Source organism: Rhamphochromis sp. 'chilingali' (assembly GCF_963969265.1).
Source record: "Rhamphochromis sp. 'chilingali' genome assembly, chromosome: 9".
NCBI classification, from domain to species: domain Eukaryota; kingdom Metazoa; phylum Chordata; class Actinopteri; order Cichliformes; family Cichlidae; genus Rhamphochromis; species Rhamphochromis sp. 'chilingali'.
Window position 1 is genome coordinate 23962387 of NC_137936.1, and position 16650 is coordinate 23979036.

Sequence of the window (16650 nt, forward strand, 5' to 3'; positions counted from 1 at the left end):
GAATTAATGGCGGCTCGCTAATGAATTTGACTGAAAATTAAAAAGCCACTTCTTTTTCTATCTTTGCTAACATTTCTGAGGAGTAGCGTAAATTAACTGCTTAGTTTACTCATCTCAAAACTCGGTTGAACATTTGAAGTTGTATCATAATGACATTTCCTCTAGGCAACACTCTGCAAATTACAGTTTATGACATTCGGTAGTCCTACAAATGCCTGATTTGTGTTTTTTATTACGTCTGCTGGCTGCGTGCCTAGTCCTGGCAGAGTGCATATGAGGCTCTCGCTGCACAGTCCTATTAATATCCAACTCAAATGGTTATTCCAGTGTATTTAAGAATCTGTGTGAAACTCAAATAAACCGACATCCAAAGCTCTGCACAGTAGTGTATCCTACATTGTGCAGTTCAAGGCTCATAGAATTTTTTTTCTGTTTGAGTTTTAATCTCTTCCTATTATATCTGTGAAGACTTCTATTTTATGCTTGCGTGGCAACAAAGATCAAGAAATGGGACATCTCTGTCCCGTTTAAATTCTGCTTTCGGCGATGACTGTTTGTACAATTTATGACCTATTATGTCTTAATGGTGATGTATTGCAGGGTAAAAGTGACGTACTTTCACAGTGGCCTCACTAGTATTGGATAAAAATCAGGCTCTCTGAGGTGTTTTCTATTTTTTCCATCTTTATTGTTTAGGGTCACTCTTACTGCGTTTACCTGCGTCATTTGTAGCTTCAGATGGCAGCTGTTTCCCAGAGAAAAAGCTTTGATGAACTGATTGTACACAAACTGCTCAGAGCCACTCAGCAGACAAATGCTTCCTGTATTTCTTGTTTCATTAGTATTTCATACAATGCAGGGGTACTTGGCGATATGATTATTATTAGTTTAATTGTTCTTTATTTATTGTTTTTCTTTTTTATGCCTTGGATTTTATTATCTTATTTGATTATGTGAGATTTTATATTGTAATGTAATTATTATTTATGTGGAGCCCAGGAAGGACTGTTCCATCTTTTTTATAGATTAAGGGGAATTCAAATAAACAGTAAACAAAGAAAGCAAGTGGCTGGTGAATATAGTGGATCTTCATCAGCTAAACTAGTGATTTTCCCTAAAGAAGGTTGGCCACAGTTTTAATGGTAATTGTTATCATTGCCAACAATCTATAGTGTCAAAACTCCCATTAGCTGCCTCACTTTAACTCAAGAAGAAATACAGCAAACTCACAGTTTCCAGCCAATACGTGAATTTGATTGTGATGCTGGTTTCCAACTCTATATTTTTAATCATGGACTACACCAAACTAGCTTTGGATGATTCAAAGTTCCAAATAATCCTTATTTACCTTTAACAGCCCCATCCACTGTCTGAAACAAGTCATTTGAGCTCTTTCCGCTCCTTTCTTTCGATTGGCTACCCCTCTCTAACAGAAGGGTTGAACACAGCAGATGGCGCTGTTTTACTGAAACCTAGAGTTGTGTATTTGACAGTACAAAGAGCTGTCTGTTTGAGCATTAGAGCCTTATCAATTTATTGGCAGGCCGATATTATCATCAATATTAGCTATAAATGCTGATCGTTAAATTACTAGATGCAGGTAAAAGATGCTAGGATTTTTTTATCTTTTTAAATTTTGTGTGTCTTAAAAAAAATGTCGGCCAATGTATCAGAATATTGGAAAATTAAATCACCAAATACTTGTATCAGCCTTAAAAATCCTTTTCTGAACTGAGTGGTTTCCTCTTGCATATGCACAGACTTGATTTTTTTGAGAACAGAAAATAAGCAAAAGCAAACTAGGCGTGCAGTAAAGCACATATGTATTTTGTGTATTTGTGGCTTTTAACATAATCTTGCATTAAGTGTTCCTGTTTTTTTGGATCTTTTCACCTCAGTCTAGGGTTGGTACTGCCTACATATAGTGAGAACCACATCAAGGCCAATCTAAGTGACCAGATCCTCCAGGTGCAGTGTAAGTACTCTTGGGTATACCCAACATCCTTCACTCTCTGTCTCTACTACTCTGTCTCTCTTGCCTCTCTGCTCTCCGCCCAATATGACCTTTACGCTCTGGTTCAGTCCTCTGTCCCGGGTCTTCAACATCATCATAGAGAGTGTCCGAGCGGAGGCACCTGCCCAGTCCCCCCCCTCCCCCTCTCCTTCACTCCTTGTCTTCGCTCTATCTATGCTCTCTGATAGGCAGGATCATTCCTGAGTCCCCCCGACTCCTCTTCTGCCCCCGTTCCCTCCTGTCTTCATGCTGTGCTGTAAAAACGGTGATGTTTTTTCTTCACACTGGCTGAAGAAAAAAACAACTGAACTAACAGAAAGGTGAAAGCTGTGGTCTTACTGTGTTACTCAGGTGAAAATAATGGTGACCTTTGTGCTATTATTTTTTTTGCCAAATGCTCTCGCCTCTTCTTCCACCAAGTAATGATTCTGAAGCGTCTGTGTTCAAAGTATTTGATGTTATGGATAACTGTGAAAACATGCATGCTTTTCACTCCTTATGATGATTTTTTAAAAATAATTTTGGGAACTTTTCCTTGTGTTATGTGTGTTATTTTTGATTTGATTTAATTTTTTTGTTAGACTGTGTGAGATGTTTCTCGGCTTTGGAATCATTCGACTGATAAACTCCCACATGGCCTGGGATACTGGCTTGTCAACTGTGGGAGTTTGGGTTTTTTGTGGGTCTGAATGGGGACACGTGTTGTCTCTCTCATTCTTTCTTTGTCCAGACCCCATTACTTCCCTCTTTTCCTGGTGCATTTGATTTTTTTCCCCATGGTTATCTCTCATAATTACTGGTTTGTCTTTGCTGTTTTTTTCTTTTCCTAGATTGTCATGTTTGGTTTTGTTTTTCCTTTCTTCCGTTGGTTTCCGTTTCCTCGTTTGCTCTTGCAAATAAGTTGTTTGCTCTTCATTTCTTTTTTCTCTCTTGTCTTGTTTGACTTTAATTGGTTTCTTTTTTTCAAGAAAACAATATTTTTATTCAAACAGTAATTGAATAAAATATTGTCTGTGATCCTCCCTTCCCACCCGATCCCCTGTTTCTTTTCTTGCTCACTCCTTCTCTGATGGATCCACACAGTGTCATACACCAAGGGCAAGTATACTCCATATTGGTCCACGTTCCCTACCTCTACTTCCTACTCCCTACCGCTTCCTCCCCTTTCCTACACCTCTCATCCTAAACCTTCTCCCGCTGACCCCCCCCCCCCCCTCCCTTCCCTCACCCATCCTAGCCTGCTTGCCTCTGTTCCTGCCCGTCTTGCCTTCAGGATTTCCTCCCCTTTCCCTCTTTTTTTCTCCTCCACTTTCTCCTCTAATCCCTCCTTCCTCCTCTTCCTTCTCACTCTCTTGCTGCAGCTCAGATCCCACATCTCTCACAGTGGCTCCTCCAGTCCCCAACCTCGACCACCTTCTCTCATATCCACTGCTCCAGAATCAGAAATAAATAAATAATTAAACAAACAGCTGTACCCGAGGAAGACAGATATTCATGTTTTCTGTTAAAACTTGTCTTTTGCTCCCTGCACCTCAGTCCTTTTCCTTTTGTAGATAGCTCCAAACACGTTGTCTACCTTCTTTCCTCTGCCTCTCTCTTCCACTTCATTTGCTTTGACTACATTTCTCTCTTTCCCTCATTTTTCTCTTCCTCACCTTCCCCATTTCTCTTTGGCTCTCTTCTTCTTCTCTTTCCGTATTTTTCTTACAGTGTAGTTTATAAACGTCTTAAGTAAGTCTAACACTAAGACTCAGGTATTGATAGATATTTAATTAAATAAATAAATATGTATACATTTTGTGGAATATCTATTGTTATTTGGGCACATCGAGCCCTACTAAAAGATCTGTAATTATTCAATGTAAGTCTGTGCAAGTTACTAGCTATAATAATATATCAGCTATTGATAGTGATGGCATTTTTTACAGTATAATAGGGATATGTTGAAGTCATGATTTTTTTAAAGGCATCTATATATAAATACACTGTTTGTTAGCTGCAGCAGTATCTCATGACTGGGAGCATTGCAGCTTGCAGACTGCAGACCTACAGTCTGAGCTGTGTCCTGCCCTCTCAGGTCCTCCCATATTGTCAGGTGTCAGGGTGCCAGTCGGCATGGCACCTCACTTCTATGTCGTCCCTCTGTACCCCCTATCTCCATCAGCTTGTCTCCCTCCCTCCTCACCCCTCAGACTGCCAGGTGCACGGCCCAACGCTTCCTCAATAAAGCTGACCCCGGATGTGCATGGCATTGTGGGCGGAAAACTACCTGGGCACTCTATTTTAGCTCTTCAAATGAATATTTAATTCCTCTTCTGGACACAGTTGCAGGTCACGACTTAATGAGAAAATGACATGTCTGATTCATCGCAGACTCACCTGCTGGTTGATATTTGTGTTCTGTTTTGTCTGTGATAGATTCACTGAAGTTGCCCTTTTGACATGCCCTTCACAATGCAATGCATTTCCTCTGATTATGTGTCTCTCCGAGTCCTCTCTCCTGCCAGTCTGAGGGGTGACCACTTCCATCAGGACCTTCACCCACCCCCCCTGCAATAGTTGGCCATGTTGATGCCTGCCTGATCTAAAAGCACTCACCGTGGATAACCTGTCTGAGAACTCACTTCCTGACAAATCAAGTCAGTTCTCCGACATCCCAAATATGTTAGATTGAAACCCGACACAATCAGCAAATGTTTGCCGGCAAAATAACAAACCAGAAACCAAAAGTGTGAGTGCTTCTGAAAGTAAAACGGTCTTCCATTGAGTCAGGTTCCTTTTTAGGCACCATATTGGCTAACGCTAGTGTTCCCATGATACCTCAGTGTTGCTATGGTAAACTCCCTTCTGCGTCCCCGCACCTCTGAAGAACAGCTGCTGTTTATCCACAACTCCCCACTGCTCTGCCCACTGCTCTTCCTGGATAATCTTCCCCTTTCTGTTGCAGATTTTGAGTCACTGCTGCCAAACACTTTTGAGTCTGAAGGACATGTATTCATTGCTCCCAGGTAGCCTTGTCTGTGATTGCTGCCTGTCGTTAATGGTCATCGGTTTTCGGTGCCGTCTTTGCATCCTGTTTTCTTTCCACCTCGTATTTCAAAGTTTCTTGTATGGTTTGATTTTACATTTTGAGTGGTGTGTTTACTCATAGTTAAAAGTTCATTTGACAAAAATTACATTTATGAGGAATAAAATTCATCTGGTTTTGATTTTTTTTTCATATATTATTCATAAATTGTATTCCCCAAGTTACACTCATTACACGAGACCACTGAAGACACATCAACCCTTCTTGCCTGCTGCTACTGTGGTGCTGCATGTTTTACACAAATTAAGCATTATTAATGCATTTGCACAATGTATTGTAAGGATTACTGAAGCTATTGGGCAAAAAATATCATCTGCATGTGCATACAGCCTATAATATGCTCGGTATTGCAGTACAAGTCCACCTTTTGTTTTGACTGACACCACTATAGCACATTAAAGCTTTGCCATGTGCATGCGGCACACAATAGCATCAAGTAATGTGTGTATGGGTTTGTGCATCTTCATCTCCATTGTGTGTCCATCTATGAGGAGCAAGTGAGGCAGAATAAGAGTAACGAGCTCTATTTTTGCCTTCTCTTTGAATTAAAACACTGCGTCTCCTCCTCAGGGAGTACTGCAATGATCTGGAACTGTCCAACAACAACACTGAGTTCCTGCTCAACTTCATTGCTCTAATGGAGAAGGTGACACCAGACTCCAAACAATGTGAGTTTCATTTTCTTTTCACCCACACAGTAAAGTCACAGTTTGTTCTACATTAAATAATTCACCATGAGCTCGTCTAGTGATATTCTGTAAACATATCCCATAAAAAGGCAAAATAAACAGCAGTGATCCAACTAATAGGTATTTTCTTCGTAGCCAGAATCTGATATAACCTATTGCCTGTTGCCTAGATACAGTTAAAAAGCATCAGCAAGCCTCACTTCTGCACCTGATGACATGTTTCTTTCTTGTGACGAGCACAGTTTATTTCGAGATAATCCCACATGCTTTATCCTGCTGTCGCAAATCCTCCAATGATGAAAATGTGTATTAATTCACAGCTGTAAATAGTACGTAACAAATGCAATATTAAGCTTTCGGTGAGAAATATTTAGTAATAACCACAGCAGCTCGGTAGAAGAAAGTTGTTAGGTTGTTTTGTTTTGTTTGCCAAGGAGGTTATGATTTTGGCAGTCTTTGTGTCTGTAAATACGATGGCCGGAAAAGTTTTGAATGAATTCTGATAGAAGTTTGTAGCGGTGCAGAGTGCGGTCATGTTAAAAAATCCAGCATAATTCTGTTTACATCCACTAAAGTCTTCAAAGTCGACTTAATGATTTTTTGACCAAAAGCCTATTTAAAGGTGTGGTGTGCATTATCGACATATAAAAAGTACCACAATTAAAAATATATCACATTTGATCTTTGACCTGGTGTTCAAGGTCAAAAAGGCCAAAGTGTTAATAACAATATATAGAGCTATTTAAATATTTGTTTCTACCTGTGGTTGTTTGTATTGACAGCATATAGGTAAATAGGGAATTATATATCACATTTCAGTTTGCATCCAAATCATCTTATGTTTGACCTCTGACCTCACTCTGACCTGCCTTTCTTTCAAATGTACCACAAAATGTGCTGCAAGTGTTTTCAGGAGAAGGACAATGAGCTGCCTAGTGGTGCCTATTATCCATTACCTACTCATACATAATGTTTGTGTAATCGAAGTAAGCGAATGTCTTGCTACCCATATCTGATTTTAACCCTTATCTGAGGGCTTCCTGTTTGTGCTAAGGGTTAGTCCTAGTAGGCTTTCAAGGAGGAAAGAGTTAAAATCGGGATTTGGTCCACACGTTCCACATTGGGCATCTGATATAGACCATGTGTCGCCTCAGTGCAGCTGTCAAATATGCCCAAATTGTTGTTGTTTTTTCTTCTTTTCAAGAACCATAAAATACGCTTTTTCATCGGGTTTTAAATGTAGAAGAACTGCTGAACTAATGATCCAGAATACCTGACATCTGCTATTAATGCAGTGTCACCTCAAACACCATCACTGTCAATCAGACAGTTACCAGTCCTGGATTACTACCGTGGTGTTAACACAATCTCTATATTTCATTTTTTGAATATAACGACTATCATCAGCTGCTATATGGCAGCACCCCTAATGTGGATTAAACTCTCTAATCTCTCTTATGCCAGGTGACAATTTGCTCCTTCACAACCTCATTCTGGACACGGGCATCATCAGACAGTTGGTCGAGAAAGTGTGGAAGAATAAAGATTTGAACACGTGAGTGTGACCAGCCAGTATTGAGGGAAGTGCATTTTAAGATTTTTGGATATTGATTTGAAGCCCCTTTCTGTCTTTGCTTCCACCTGACATTTAGATACGGCTTCCTGGCTGTGTTTGCTGCAACAGATGGAGGTATAACAAGAGTGTTTCCAAACAAGTGAGTGCACTCTTCATCGAGGCCCATGTGTCTGGACTCCAGCTGCTTTGTAGTTCTGATACATTTTTCTCTTTGTTCTCTTTTGAAGTGGTATGCTGTTAAGTTTCAAAAAACATGTGGGATAGGCAAAGCAGGCAGCTTATACGTGAGACAATTACAGCTCTGGTATCTCTCGTTTTAAACCTTAGGGCTGCAGAAACCTGGGAGGAAGACCCTGAGCCGTTTAATGCCACCTATTACCGCCGCAGCCTCGACAACAAGGGTTACATCTTCCGAGCGCCTTATCGAACAGGTGAATGATGCTCTTAGTCTTGAGTTATATAACTCGCCTCGTAATAGAAAAGGCTGTTTGTTTCTAACCTCGCTCTCTTGGCTCGTTTTCCCTTTTTTGTAGCCAGGGACGAGCAGCTGAACCCAGAAAATGACACCGTAGGTATTCTGGTCAGCACAGCTTTGGAGATGACAATAGGAGGGAAGACCATCAAACCTGCAGGTGGGTACTCTTCTGAAAGAGGAAACAAATTGTTGTGATATAATGATAGAGAAAAGCTTTCGGAGCGAGATAATTACACGTCTGAGTTTGTTATTTTGTCACTTTGTGTTGGCATGTCTCTGCCCTGCATATATCTATTCTTTTTACACACCTGTCGTTTTCTTCTGTGAGCTTTTAAACTTTCTTTCCTCAGTTGTCGGAGTGAAGCTAGACCTCGAAGCCTGGACGGATAAGTTTAAGATTCTTGCCAGCAACCATACAGACAGCCGACAAGGCTCAAATACGGTAAAATACATATGTTTAATATAATATACGTAATATATAAATCTTTTTTTATTTGGCTAACACTGTTTTTTTTCCTTGTCTGTGACAGTGTGGACCAAACAGGGGCTGTGAAATGGACTGTGAAGCCAACAGTGATGTAAGTATTGATGCAAATTTTAACTGGACCTTCTGAATCTGAGCACTCCCCAGCTTATCTCTGTACTTCCAGTTAGCAGTGCGTTTCTGTGTCTGTCCGCAGGATCTGCTGTGTTATTTAGTAGATGACGGCGGATTCCTAATCATGTCCAATCAGAAGGACGACTGGAACAAGGTTTTATTAAAAAAGAATTCGTTCTTCCGCTGATCGTAGCCTCGCGCTTAGCTTTACACTGAGCTTGCCCTCGTTTTTTTTACCCCCACAGGTGGGCATGTTCTTCAGTGATGTTGACCCCTACTTGATGTACGCGCTCTACAACAATTCTTTCTACAACAGCAAACAATCATTTGATTACCAGTCTGTTTGTGAACGGATGCCCAACAGCGAAGCCGGAGCTGCACCCAGAGGAGTGTTCGTGGTAAGATAACACTTGAAAGAGAGATACCGTGAGTGAAATGGAGGAGGCAGAGTAGAAGACAATTAGTTTAATCAATGCATGGACGTATGGGGAAACTATAGCTGCATTCACACTGCAAGTCTGTGTGCAAAAATCAGATCAGCTACTGACTTTTTAAGAATTAGTTTTTGTTTAATTGGACTAATATCAGATTCCAGGGTGAACTAGTGAGAGATATCACTTTTATATTAAAGTGGGTTCCATTTACTTTATAGACTTTCTCCACACAGGTGTCAGTGGATATGGCGTCAATGGCAGGAATAGTTTGATTCCAAAAGCAGCCCGAATGTAGCCTAATGGGTGTTTGATTGAACTTAAATATTGATTTTGTTTTTTATTTCCCTCTGTATCTGTAGCCCACTATTGCAGATTTTGCCAACCTGGCTTGGTGGACATCAGCTGCTGCATGGTAAGATTATTAATGTATAGTAACATACAGCAAGTGTTATACGTATTACAAACTGATAATATTTGTTGTTATTAGCCAGCATTATTTCATAGATCCATAATTTGTTAATACAAAAAAAAAAAAGAAAAAGGTTGGGCCAGGTGAACCCTCCTCACATAATATTTGGATTTAATTCAAAGTGTTGAATTTATATTTTACTTCTCTTCACTGTTATTTTAAATACCCAAAGACCATGATTTGGACAGATGAAACAAACATTAACTTGGAAACAAAGCATGCCACATCATCTGTCAAACATGGTGGAGGCAGTATTATGGCATGAACATATTTGGCTGCCACTGGAACTGGGCCAGTAGTGTTTTATGATGCTGTGACTGCTAAAGCAGCAGGATGAGCTGTGACGTGTACAGGGCTACACTCTCAATCTCAGATTCAGCTAAATGCTGCACAACTTATCAGACAGCGCTTTGGGGTGAAAATGGATAATGACCCGAAGGATAGTGCAGAAACACGAATTTCTCAAGGAAAGAAATGGTATATTCTTCAATGATCTCAGCCCAACAGAGCGTATTTTTCACACACTTAAAAAAGGCTGAATGACTACATTTAAAACAGTCCTTATATTTAAAATAATGTTAGTTTATGCCTCTCAAAATTTGAGACTATGTAAAACAATGTGTATAATACCTGAACAGTTACTGCACATATTTTTGTTAAATTACTTGAATTAAAGCTGAAAGTCTGCATTTCAATCACATGTTATACTGTACTGTATTGCACTGCCATCATTTTCATAGTTATTTCTGTGGTCAGGTAATTGTGACTCGTTTTGTAAAGTTTTACGGCCTGCCATACTCATTACCTGGACTGCTGCATGTGCAGTATTCCTGCTAACAAAAAAGCTTGACTCATGATTTTAATCATTGCACAATGTTGCATTTTTTTGTCCACAAGTTGAATTAAAAACAAATCCTGTCTCCTCAGGTCTTTATTCCAACAGTTCATATATGGACTGGCATACCACAGTTGGTTTGTCACAGGTGGGTGACATGTTTTATACGATACCATTTTTATACAATATTGGAAAAAAGGTTTAAAAGTGCTAAAAGTAGATTTTGATCAAATCTATTTGGAGCTTTAAGCCAACAGCAAATAAACCTTAAATCCAAATGTAGTGAAAAAATTACACATGACATACATCTTTGGGCATTAAGCTGAAAATAAGATCTGAGAAATGAGTTAAAGAGATAATCATCTCTTTTTTTTTCTTTTTTTTTATGCAGATGAGGTGGATGCCGAAGGAATCGACTCTAAAGAGAGAAGCTGTGTAATGATCCAGACCCAGTACTTCTTTAGTAATCTCAGCAGTTCCTACTACATACTGCAGGACTGTGGCAACTGCTCCAGGTCTGTATGCGTGACGTAGTACTTTTAACACTCACACATAATCAGACATGCATATGCTTAGACAAGTAGCATGAAGAATCGCGGTGTGACAGCGACGCAGTTAGTGAGACAGATTCATCTTTCTGTTGGAGTTAATAAACTCTGCTGATGATTAACCCATATCAGCTCTAATGAAATCGTCGTATCATTGGCTAAATGAGCCTTATAAGACTGTCTCATGAATCTCGCTCATCCATTAGCAAATGAGTCTGTGATGTAAGTGAGCAGAGGGGGGTTGTTGACAGAGCTGTCTCTCTCTGCAGGCTGATTCATGCCAAGAGGATAAACAACACCAACTTGCTGTTTGTGGTAGCAGAAAAGATGCCATGCAACACCTGCGAGATAGAGAAGCTATCCCAGGAGGAGAAGGAGTGTATCCTTTTTTTCCCCCTTCACATTGTACACCAGCTGGCACTGGAGAAGAAACACTCTGTCATCTCTAGATTTTCTCTCCTCATCACCATACCTGTGGAAACGCGAACATTTCACATTCATTTTAAGGCTATTTTTAAGATTGATGGCATGAATTATAGCCAGTCATTTACATGTGTAGGGCTGCATGAGGAATTGGTGCTCAGGCGGATAATGAAAAATTGCACAGAAGAAAGAAAAAGAAATACAAAGGAGTTTCATTTTCCTTAATGGAGTCAATTTTCAGTCAAGGAGGAGGATCCATGTAAAGAACCGCCTGAGGCACGCTATCGAAAAGGACCCTCCACCTGCTTCGACAGTAACATCGCTGTAAGATTTTCAGATAACACAACACATGAATATCCACCTTACTGTGAAGAAAAACAAAAACATTATTTAGCATTGAATCCTGGTGCTTGCTAGTTAAATATACTATGTTTAAAATTTGTCACCAGAGCATAGCTAAAATCCTATCGCTATGTTCAGTTGGCTCCAGCTGGGGTTTTGAGCTTTCTCTGATTTTCTAATGCAGCTGGTAACAGTTGGTTCATTATGTAACACAAAAAAATATCCTATTTTTATTCTGAGATCAAGTATTGACCTGGTAATTATATGCCGTTAGGCCCATTATTTGCTGGATAAAGACCCAGTTTTTGTAGATTTGCCTCTGTACACCACAGCAGTGGATTTCAAAAATCAAACAATCAAGATGCTTTAATTCAAGGGATTTTGTGAAATTTGTTGCATTAAGTGTACTGAGGCAAAACTAACAAAAATTGTGTGTACACTTTTAAAGATTTACATCTCGCTCACGCTCAATTGCAGTTCTTGCTGCCAAAGGTGGCACAACCAGTTATTAGGTTTAGGGAGGAATTACTTTTTCACATCAGGCGAGGTAGGTATGGATAGCCTTTATCCCTTAATAAATGAAATCTTCATTTAATAAAATAGTTTTTATCTAATACTAAAATTTGTTTGATGAACTGTGGCAAATACAAAAACACTTCAACGACACTAAAAACTGAGGAAGGGGGCGATTACATTTTCACAGCACTGTATAGTCAACTAAATGAAAATTACTTTGTTCAGACTCTGTTGGCAATATAGAGCTCGATGCAGATAGAAGGTAAGATAAAAGTGTTACCAGAGAGCGATTATTGAATGTAAGTGTTTATTTGATGGTGGAAGAACTTTCATATAAACTCAGTTTATAACTCAAGCTTCCTTTCTGTGGTTTTGCAGGAGAACACGTCGGACTGCGGGCGAGGTCACTCCTTCCGCCCATCCCTCTACACTTTACTGCTCATTCAGCTGCTTCTGCTTTATCCAGCTGTCAGTCCTCACCTTCTCTCCCTACTACATTAATTTCATTTTCCTGCACTTGTCCTCCTTTTCACCCTCCTCAGCTTCTGTCCCATCCTAAGCCCCCCTCATCCACCTCCTAGCCCCTTCGCCCTCCACCTTGGTATAGTCATAGGTAATTATGGGACTTCCCATCATGGTGAGTTGGAAGCCCTGAGCGCTGCGCTACCCAGCTTGCTTTGGTCTGTGTTGCTTTGTGAAAACAGAGACATTTGCGTCCTCACCTTCATCTGCGAGATGAGCTAGGGTGGTGCTGGACCACTTGGATCATCAGAGGCAATGTCAGAAAAGAGATATCAAGCCACCCAACCACCCCGTCAAGCCTACAACCATCCCACCACCTTCTCCATCCAGACAAGGGAGGGTGAAAAGGACAGGCCGATGTCCTCGTCAAAGACCTCCCACCACAGACTGGAGAACTGAGTTTGCGTGTCCACCTTCACCTCTGTCTGTCAGAGGGACAGCAGGACTCCTCCTCCTTCTCCTTTCCTCCATCTCAGAGTCTCATCGCTCTGTCATTTGCCTCTTGTAAGAGGCTGTGGACCATTCAGCCAGTAATAGCCACCATAGAAGAAAAATAGCAGAAAAATAAAAGAACTGTTAAGTATACAAAATGTCACATATAAACTGCTGAAGTGATGAGTATTCTAAACATACAGTATATTTAGGTTTTAACATGAAAAGGAAGTTAAGTGTAAAAAAGACAAGAATTAGTTTATGCGCTATATCTACTTGCCAAAATGAGATATACTTTCGTGTGGTCTTATTTTTATAGCCAAAACACGAAGATGAAATGGATTTAGATTTAGGATAAAGCTCGAGAGGAAGAGGAGACACTCGGCAGCTGAATGCTGACTCATAATTACAGATTAATGCTTTTAAAAGACATCCACTGGGGATTAATGTAATTACACGATGGTAATCTCATTTTCTTGAAGTATTTTTCCTCATACTTACTATTTGAGGTTAGTGCTATCTGGCTTTTATTGTAAAATATGAATCAGTGTTCGGTTGCTGCAGGAACTTGTTGTGTAGTATTCTCCTTTACGATTAATCGACCACGCTGACCTCGGCTTTGGACTGATGTTTAAAGGGGAAAAAAAAATCTCTGCACCCTCTGATGAAAAAGCTCACCTCTGCCACTCCTCATGAGGCTTCTCCAACAACCTCGACTAACGCTCCTAACCGCGATTTGTATTCGTGCTTTACTTTTGTCACACAGCAAACACTCAAATCTCCCCGCCATAGTAGTTCCAGTTTTTTTTGTCCCTTCCTTTCTTCCTCATCTGTGCTTGGGTTGGGGGGGGGTGCTAATCATTTTTCTTTTGGTGTGTGCTTGTATTACCTTTGACTGATGCTGTTCAAACTTCAAAACCATTCGCTGCTGGGGGATAGGGGCTTATCAACATTTCCAACAAAAGTGCAGAAGAGGCCACTAAATATGGTGATCATGTGCAGTAAGTAGTGTGGTTGTAATCCATCGCAGTCCGTCATTTGATCATGTGTGAAAAGTCATTTTAGACTCCCATGTTTAGGAGCCGCTCTGTTTCATAGTGCCTTGATGCACTTTGTTTTGGAACGCACCGGCTGTATAAGAGTAGAGCTACTGTATAGTACCTTTATAAAGCAGCCGTCTTTGAGGCTTTGGACACTACAGGAGCCTAAGACTGAATCTGTTGGTTAAAGAAATAGCTTTACACAGAGCCATCGAACTGACTGGCTCGGCTTAATGTATTTTCCCCTCTTGGCTGTTGTTGCTGTACTCCTCCAACGCCACCTGACTGTCATCATATGGAGTTACTATACCGTTCCTTTACAAAGCCATGTATAGAGCTACACTATCAGTATACAGCGACTTAACTGGCCATAGAGCTTTTTTTTGTGTTGTTTTCTTTTCCTTTCTTTTAGGGCCACCTGACTGCTATAGTTCTGCCTGAATCGTATGTGTTTGTGTGTGGATGTATGCGCGTTAGTTTAAAAACCCTCAAAGGGAATGTCTTTTTAAATGAGTCGTGGAGTGCTCGGGGGATGGCAGTTGTGCCCGTGTAACTGTTTTTCCTCGGCGTGTTGCGACAGACAAAAAACAAATCCAGTGTTGCTGTGGAGAAAAGGGGGGGATTTTATGAAAACAAAAGGAGATCCATGTTGACTGCTTAAATATTAATATACGGGGGCAGAGGAGGCAGAAAGAATGTGTAGTTCATCAGTGTTTTCTGTTTCAAAACCTCGCTAAATGCCTTAGTGTTACACGTATGGAGCTCCGATACCCCTACATAACCCTCTTTCTCACACACAAATCGATCCTGAAGTATTTCCCTCCCCTGGGCTTTTTTTTTTCTTGGTGTTATGCAGTAAATATAGTGAGCTCTGATTTTATATTTTTACGTCTCGGAATGATTAGTTATCGATCGATGCCTGTTTGATTAAATGCTTGAAAGTGGGTGGAAGTTTTTAAAATTAAAAAAAAAAACAAGACAAAGAAAAAAAAGCCTCTGACCTTCGATGTTCACATCCCACCCGAGACTTGCCGTAGTATTGCTCAGGTGGGATGATTCACTCGACATTTTGAAGCTTAACTAGACACTCTGTACAGTCGTAGGTACTATTTGATGTGACAAATGTTGCTGGCACAGTAACTGCAGCTCAGCTCTGGACAAATCAGAGGAAAAACAAAATTCATACTGTTAAAGACAATGAAAATCAGAATGAGCATTTCCAATGTGGCCCGTTACTATCTGATGCTGGATGCAGTTTCACTTTTCTGCCATCTGTTTGTCTCTGTCCTGTGCCACTATTCTGTCTGTATTTCTCTATTTCCACTGTCTGTAAATGAACGCTACACGTGCCTGTGGAAATGTACCCCCTGCAACTTACTCTCCTTTTCCTGACTGTGTGCGCACACAATCTCACTCCCAAACTGAATACACTCTGTGCACCTGCACTCAGACATTATGCACACACACACGCACACACCTATAAGCAACCATGTAATGACACTGACTCATCCCCCGCTGGGAGATGTCAAACACCAGGAAGAAGTAAGCCAAGGACGTCACCTTCCAGGTGTTTTTATTTTATTTTATTTATTTTTTCGTGAGCGGACGGGATGTCAGAGGCAAGCTCAGGGAGTGGGTCTCCACAGAGCATCACGAGCCTGGTAAACAGAAGGTCGTGGGAGAGACATCTAGTGACGTCTGTGTGTGCATCCTGATGGAAAATAGCTTCCGAAGGGACACACATGTCTGATTTCTGTGGTTTGACAAATTTAATTTTGCCAAAAAAAAAGGGAACATAAATAGATAATTGGACCAGCTTGGGGGACGAGAGGGAGGGGTCAGCTTTAAAACATCACCCTAAAGTAGATTAATGCGGGTTTTCACGAAGCGTCTCCCTTCCCCTCCACCGACCCTCGCTGCGACCCTTTGTGTTGGTGCGTCTATGTGGGAAAGACACGTGTGTATGTGATTCTGTAGTCTGTAGTCTGGTGCTATGTGACCATGTTTGACACGTGTGTGAAAAAAATAACAGCAACAATTTAGAGAGAAAAAAAAAAGAGTAAATTCAGTCAAACTTTCAGTGAAGTTTAAAAAAATATAGGAATACAGCACTGTTGATAAGTTTGAGATCTGATGTCAAAATGTTTTCTCTTTTTTTTTTTTGGTTTTTCTTTTCTTCCTCGTACGTGTGTGAGTGTGAATGTTTGTATGTGTGGAAGATTTAGCTCCTTCTTTTCTGGGCACTAGTCCATGTCGTCGCTCCATTCTTTTGTACAGATGAAGCTTAAAAAAAAGAAGAAGAAAACAAAAAAGAAGAGGGCAAAATTTGTAAAATATTGTGTCTGTGACTCCTTGTAAAATATTTTCAAATTGTTTATTACAGAGAATCAGTTATTAAATAATGTTCATATTTTTCACTTCATTTTATTGTGTGGTGTTTTGTTTTTTGGGGGGGGTGGAAAAATTCCCCAGTAAAAATTCCAATCTGGCTGGAAAATGTGAACGAGTGCGTAGATTTTTAACTGTTTTTTGTGGGTTTTACAGATTTTCCTATTGATAAAGACAGCACCACATTGCTATTCATACTATTCTAAAGTCATTAAGTAATAGATAAACAATTAAATGACAGAAAAGTTCCCGCTTTTCCAC

The 16650-nt window shown here is 40.3% G+C and overlaps 1 protein-coding gene across 3 annotated transcripts in view; it reads left to right on the plus strand.

The window, feature by feature from the left end:
• The window catches only part of cacna2d2a (calcium channel, voltage-dependent, alpha 2/delta subunit 2a), a 178491-nt gene extending 161864 nt beyond the window's left edge, over window positions 1–16627 (plus strand). For all 3 annotated transcript variants that reach the window (XM_080890968.1, XM_080890969.1, XM_080890970.1), the window contains 17 exons: window positions 1899–1975; window positions 4962–5022; window positions 5673–5770; window positions 7256–7346; window positions 7444–7506; window positions 7695–7798; window positions 7901–7999; window positions 8193–8284; window positions 8373–8420; window positions 8523–8594; window positions 8686–8838; window positions 9234–9286; window positions 10271–10326; window positions 10570–10693; window positions 10996–11105; window positions 11391–11473; window positions 12386–16627. In XM_080890968.1, the coding sequence (XP_080747094.1) occupies window positions 1899–1975; window positions 4962–5022; window positions 5673–5770; window positions 7256–7346; window positions 7444–7506; window positions 7695–7798; window positions 7901–7999; window positions 8193–8284; window positions 8373–8420; window positions 8523–8594; window positions 8686–8838; window positions 9234–9286; window positions 10271–10326; window positions 10570–10693; window positions 10996–11105; window positions 11391–11473; window positions 12386–12508 (1507 nt within the window). In that variant the 3' untranslated portion in view covers window positions 12509–16627. The remainder of the gene's footprint in view (window positions 1–1898; window positions 1976–4961; window positions 5023–5672; window positions 5771–7255; window positions 7347–7443; window positions 7507–7694; window positions 7799–7900; window positions 8000–8192; window positions 8285–8372; window positions 8421–8522; window positions 8595–8685; window positions 8839–9233; window positions 9287–10270; window positions 10327–10569; window positions 10694–10995; window positions 11106–11390; window positions 11474–12385) is intronic.
• The last annotated feature ends 23 nt before the right edge of the window (window positions 16628–16650 follow it).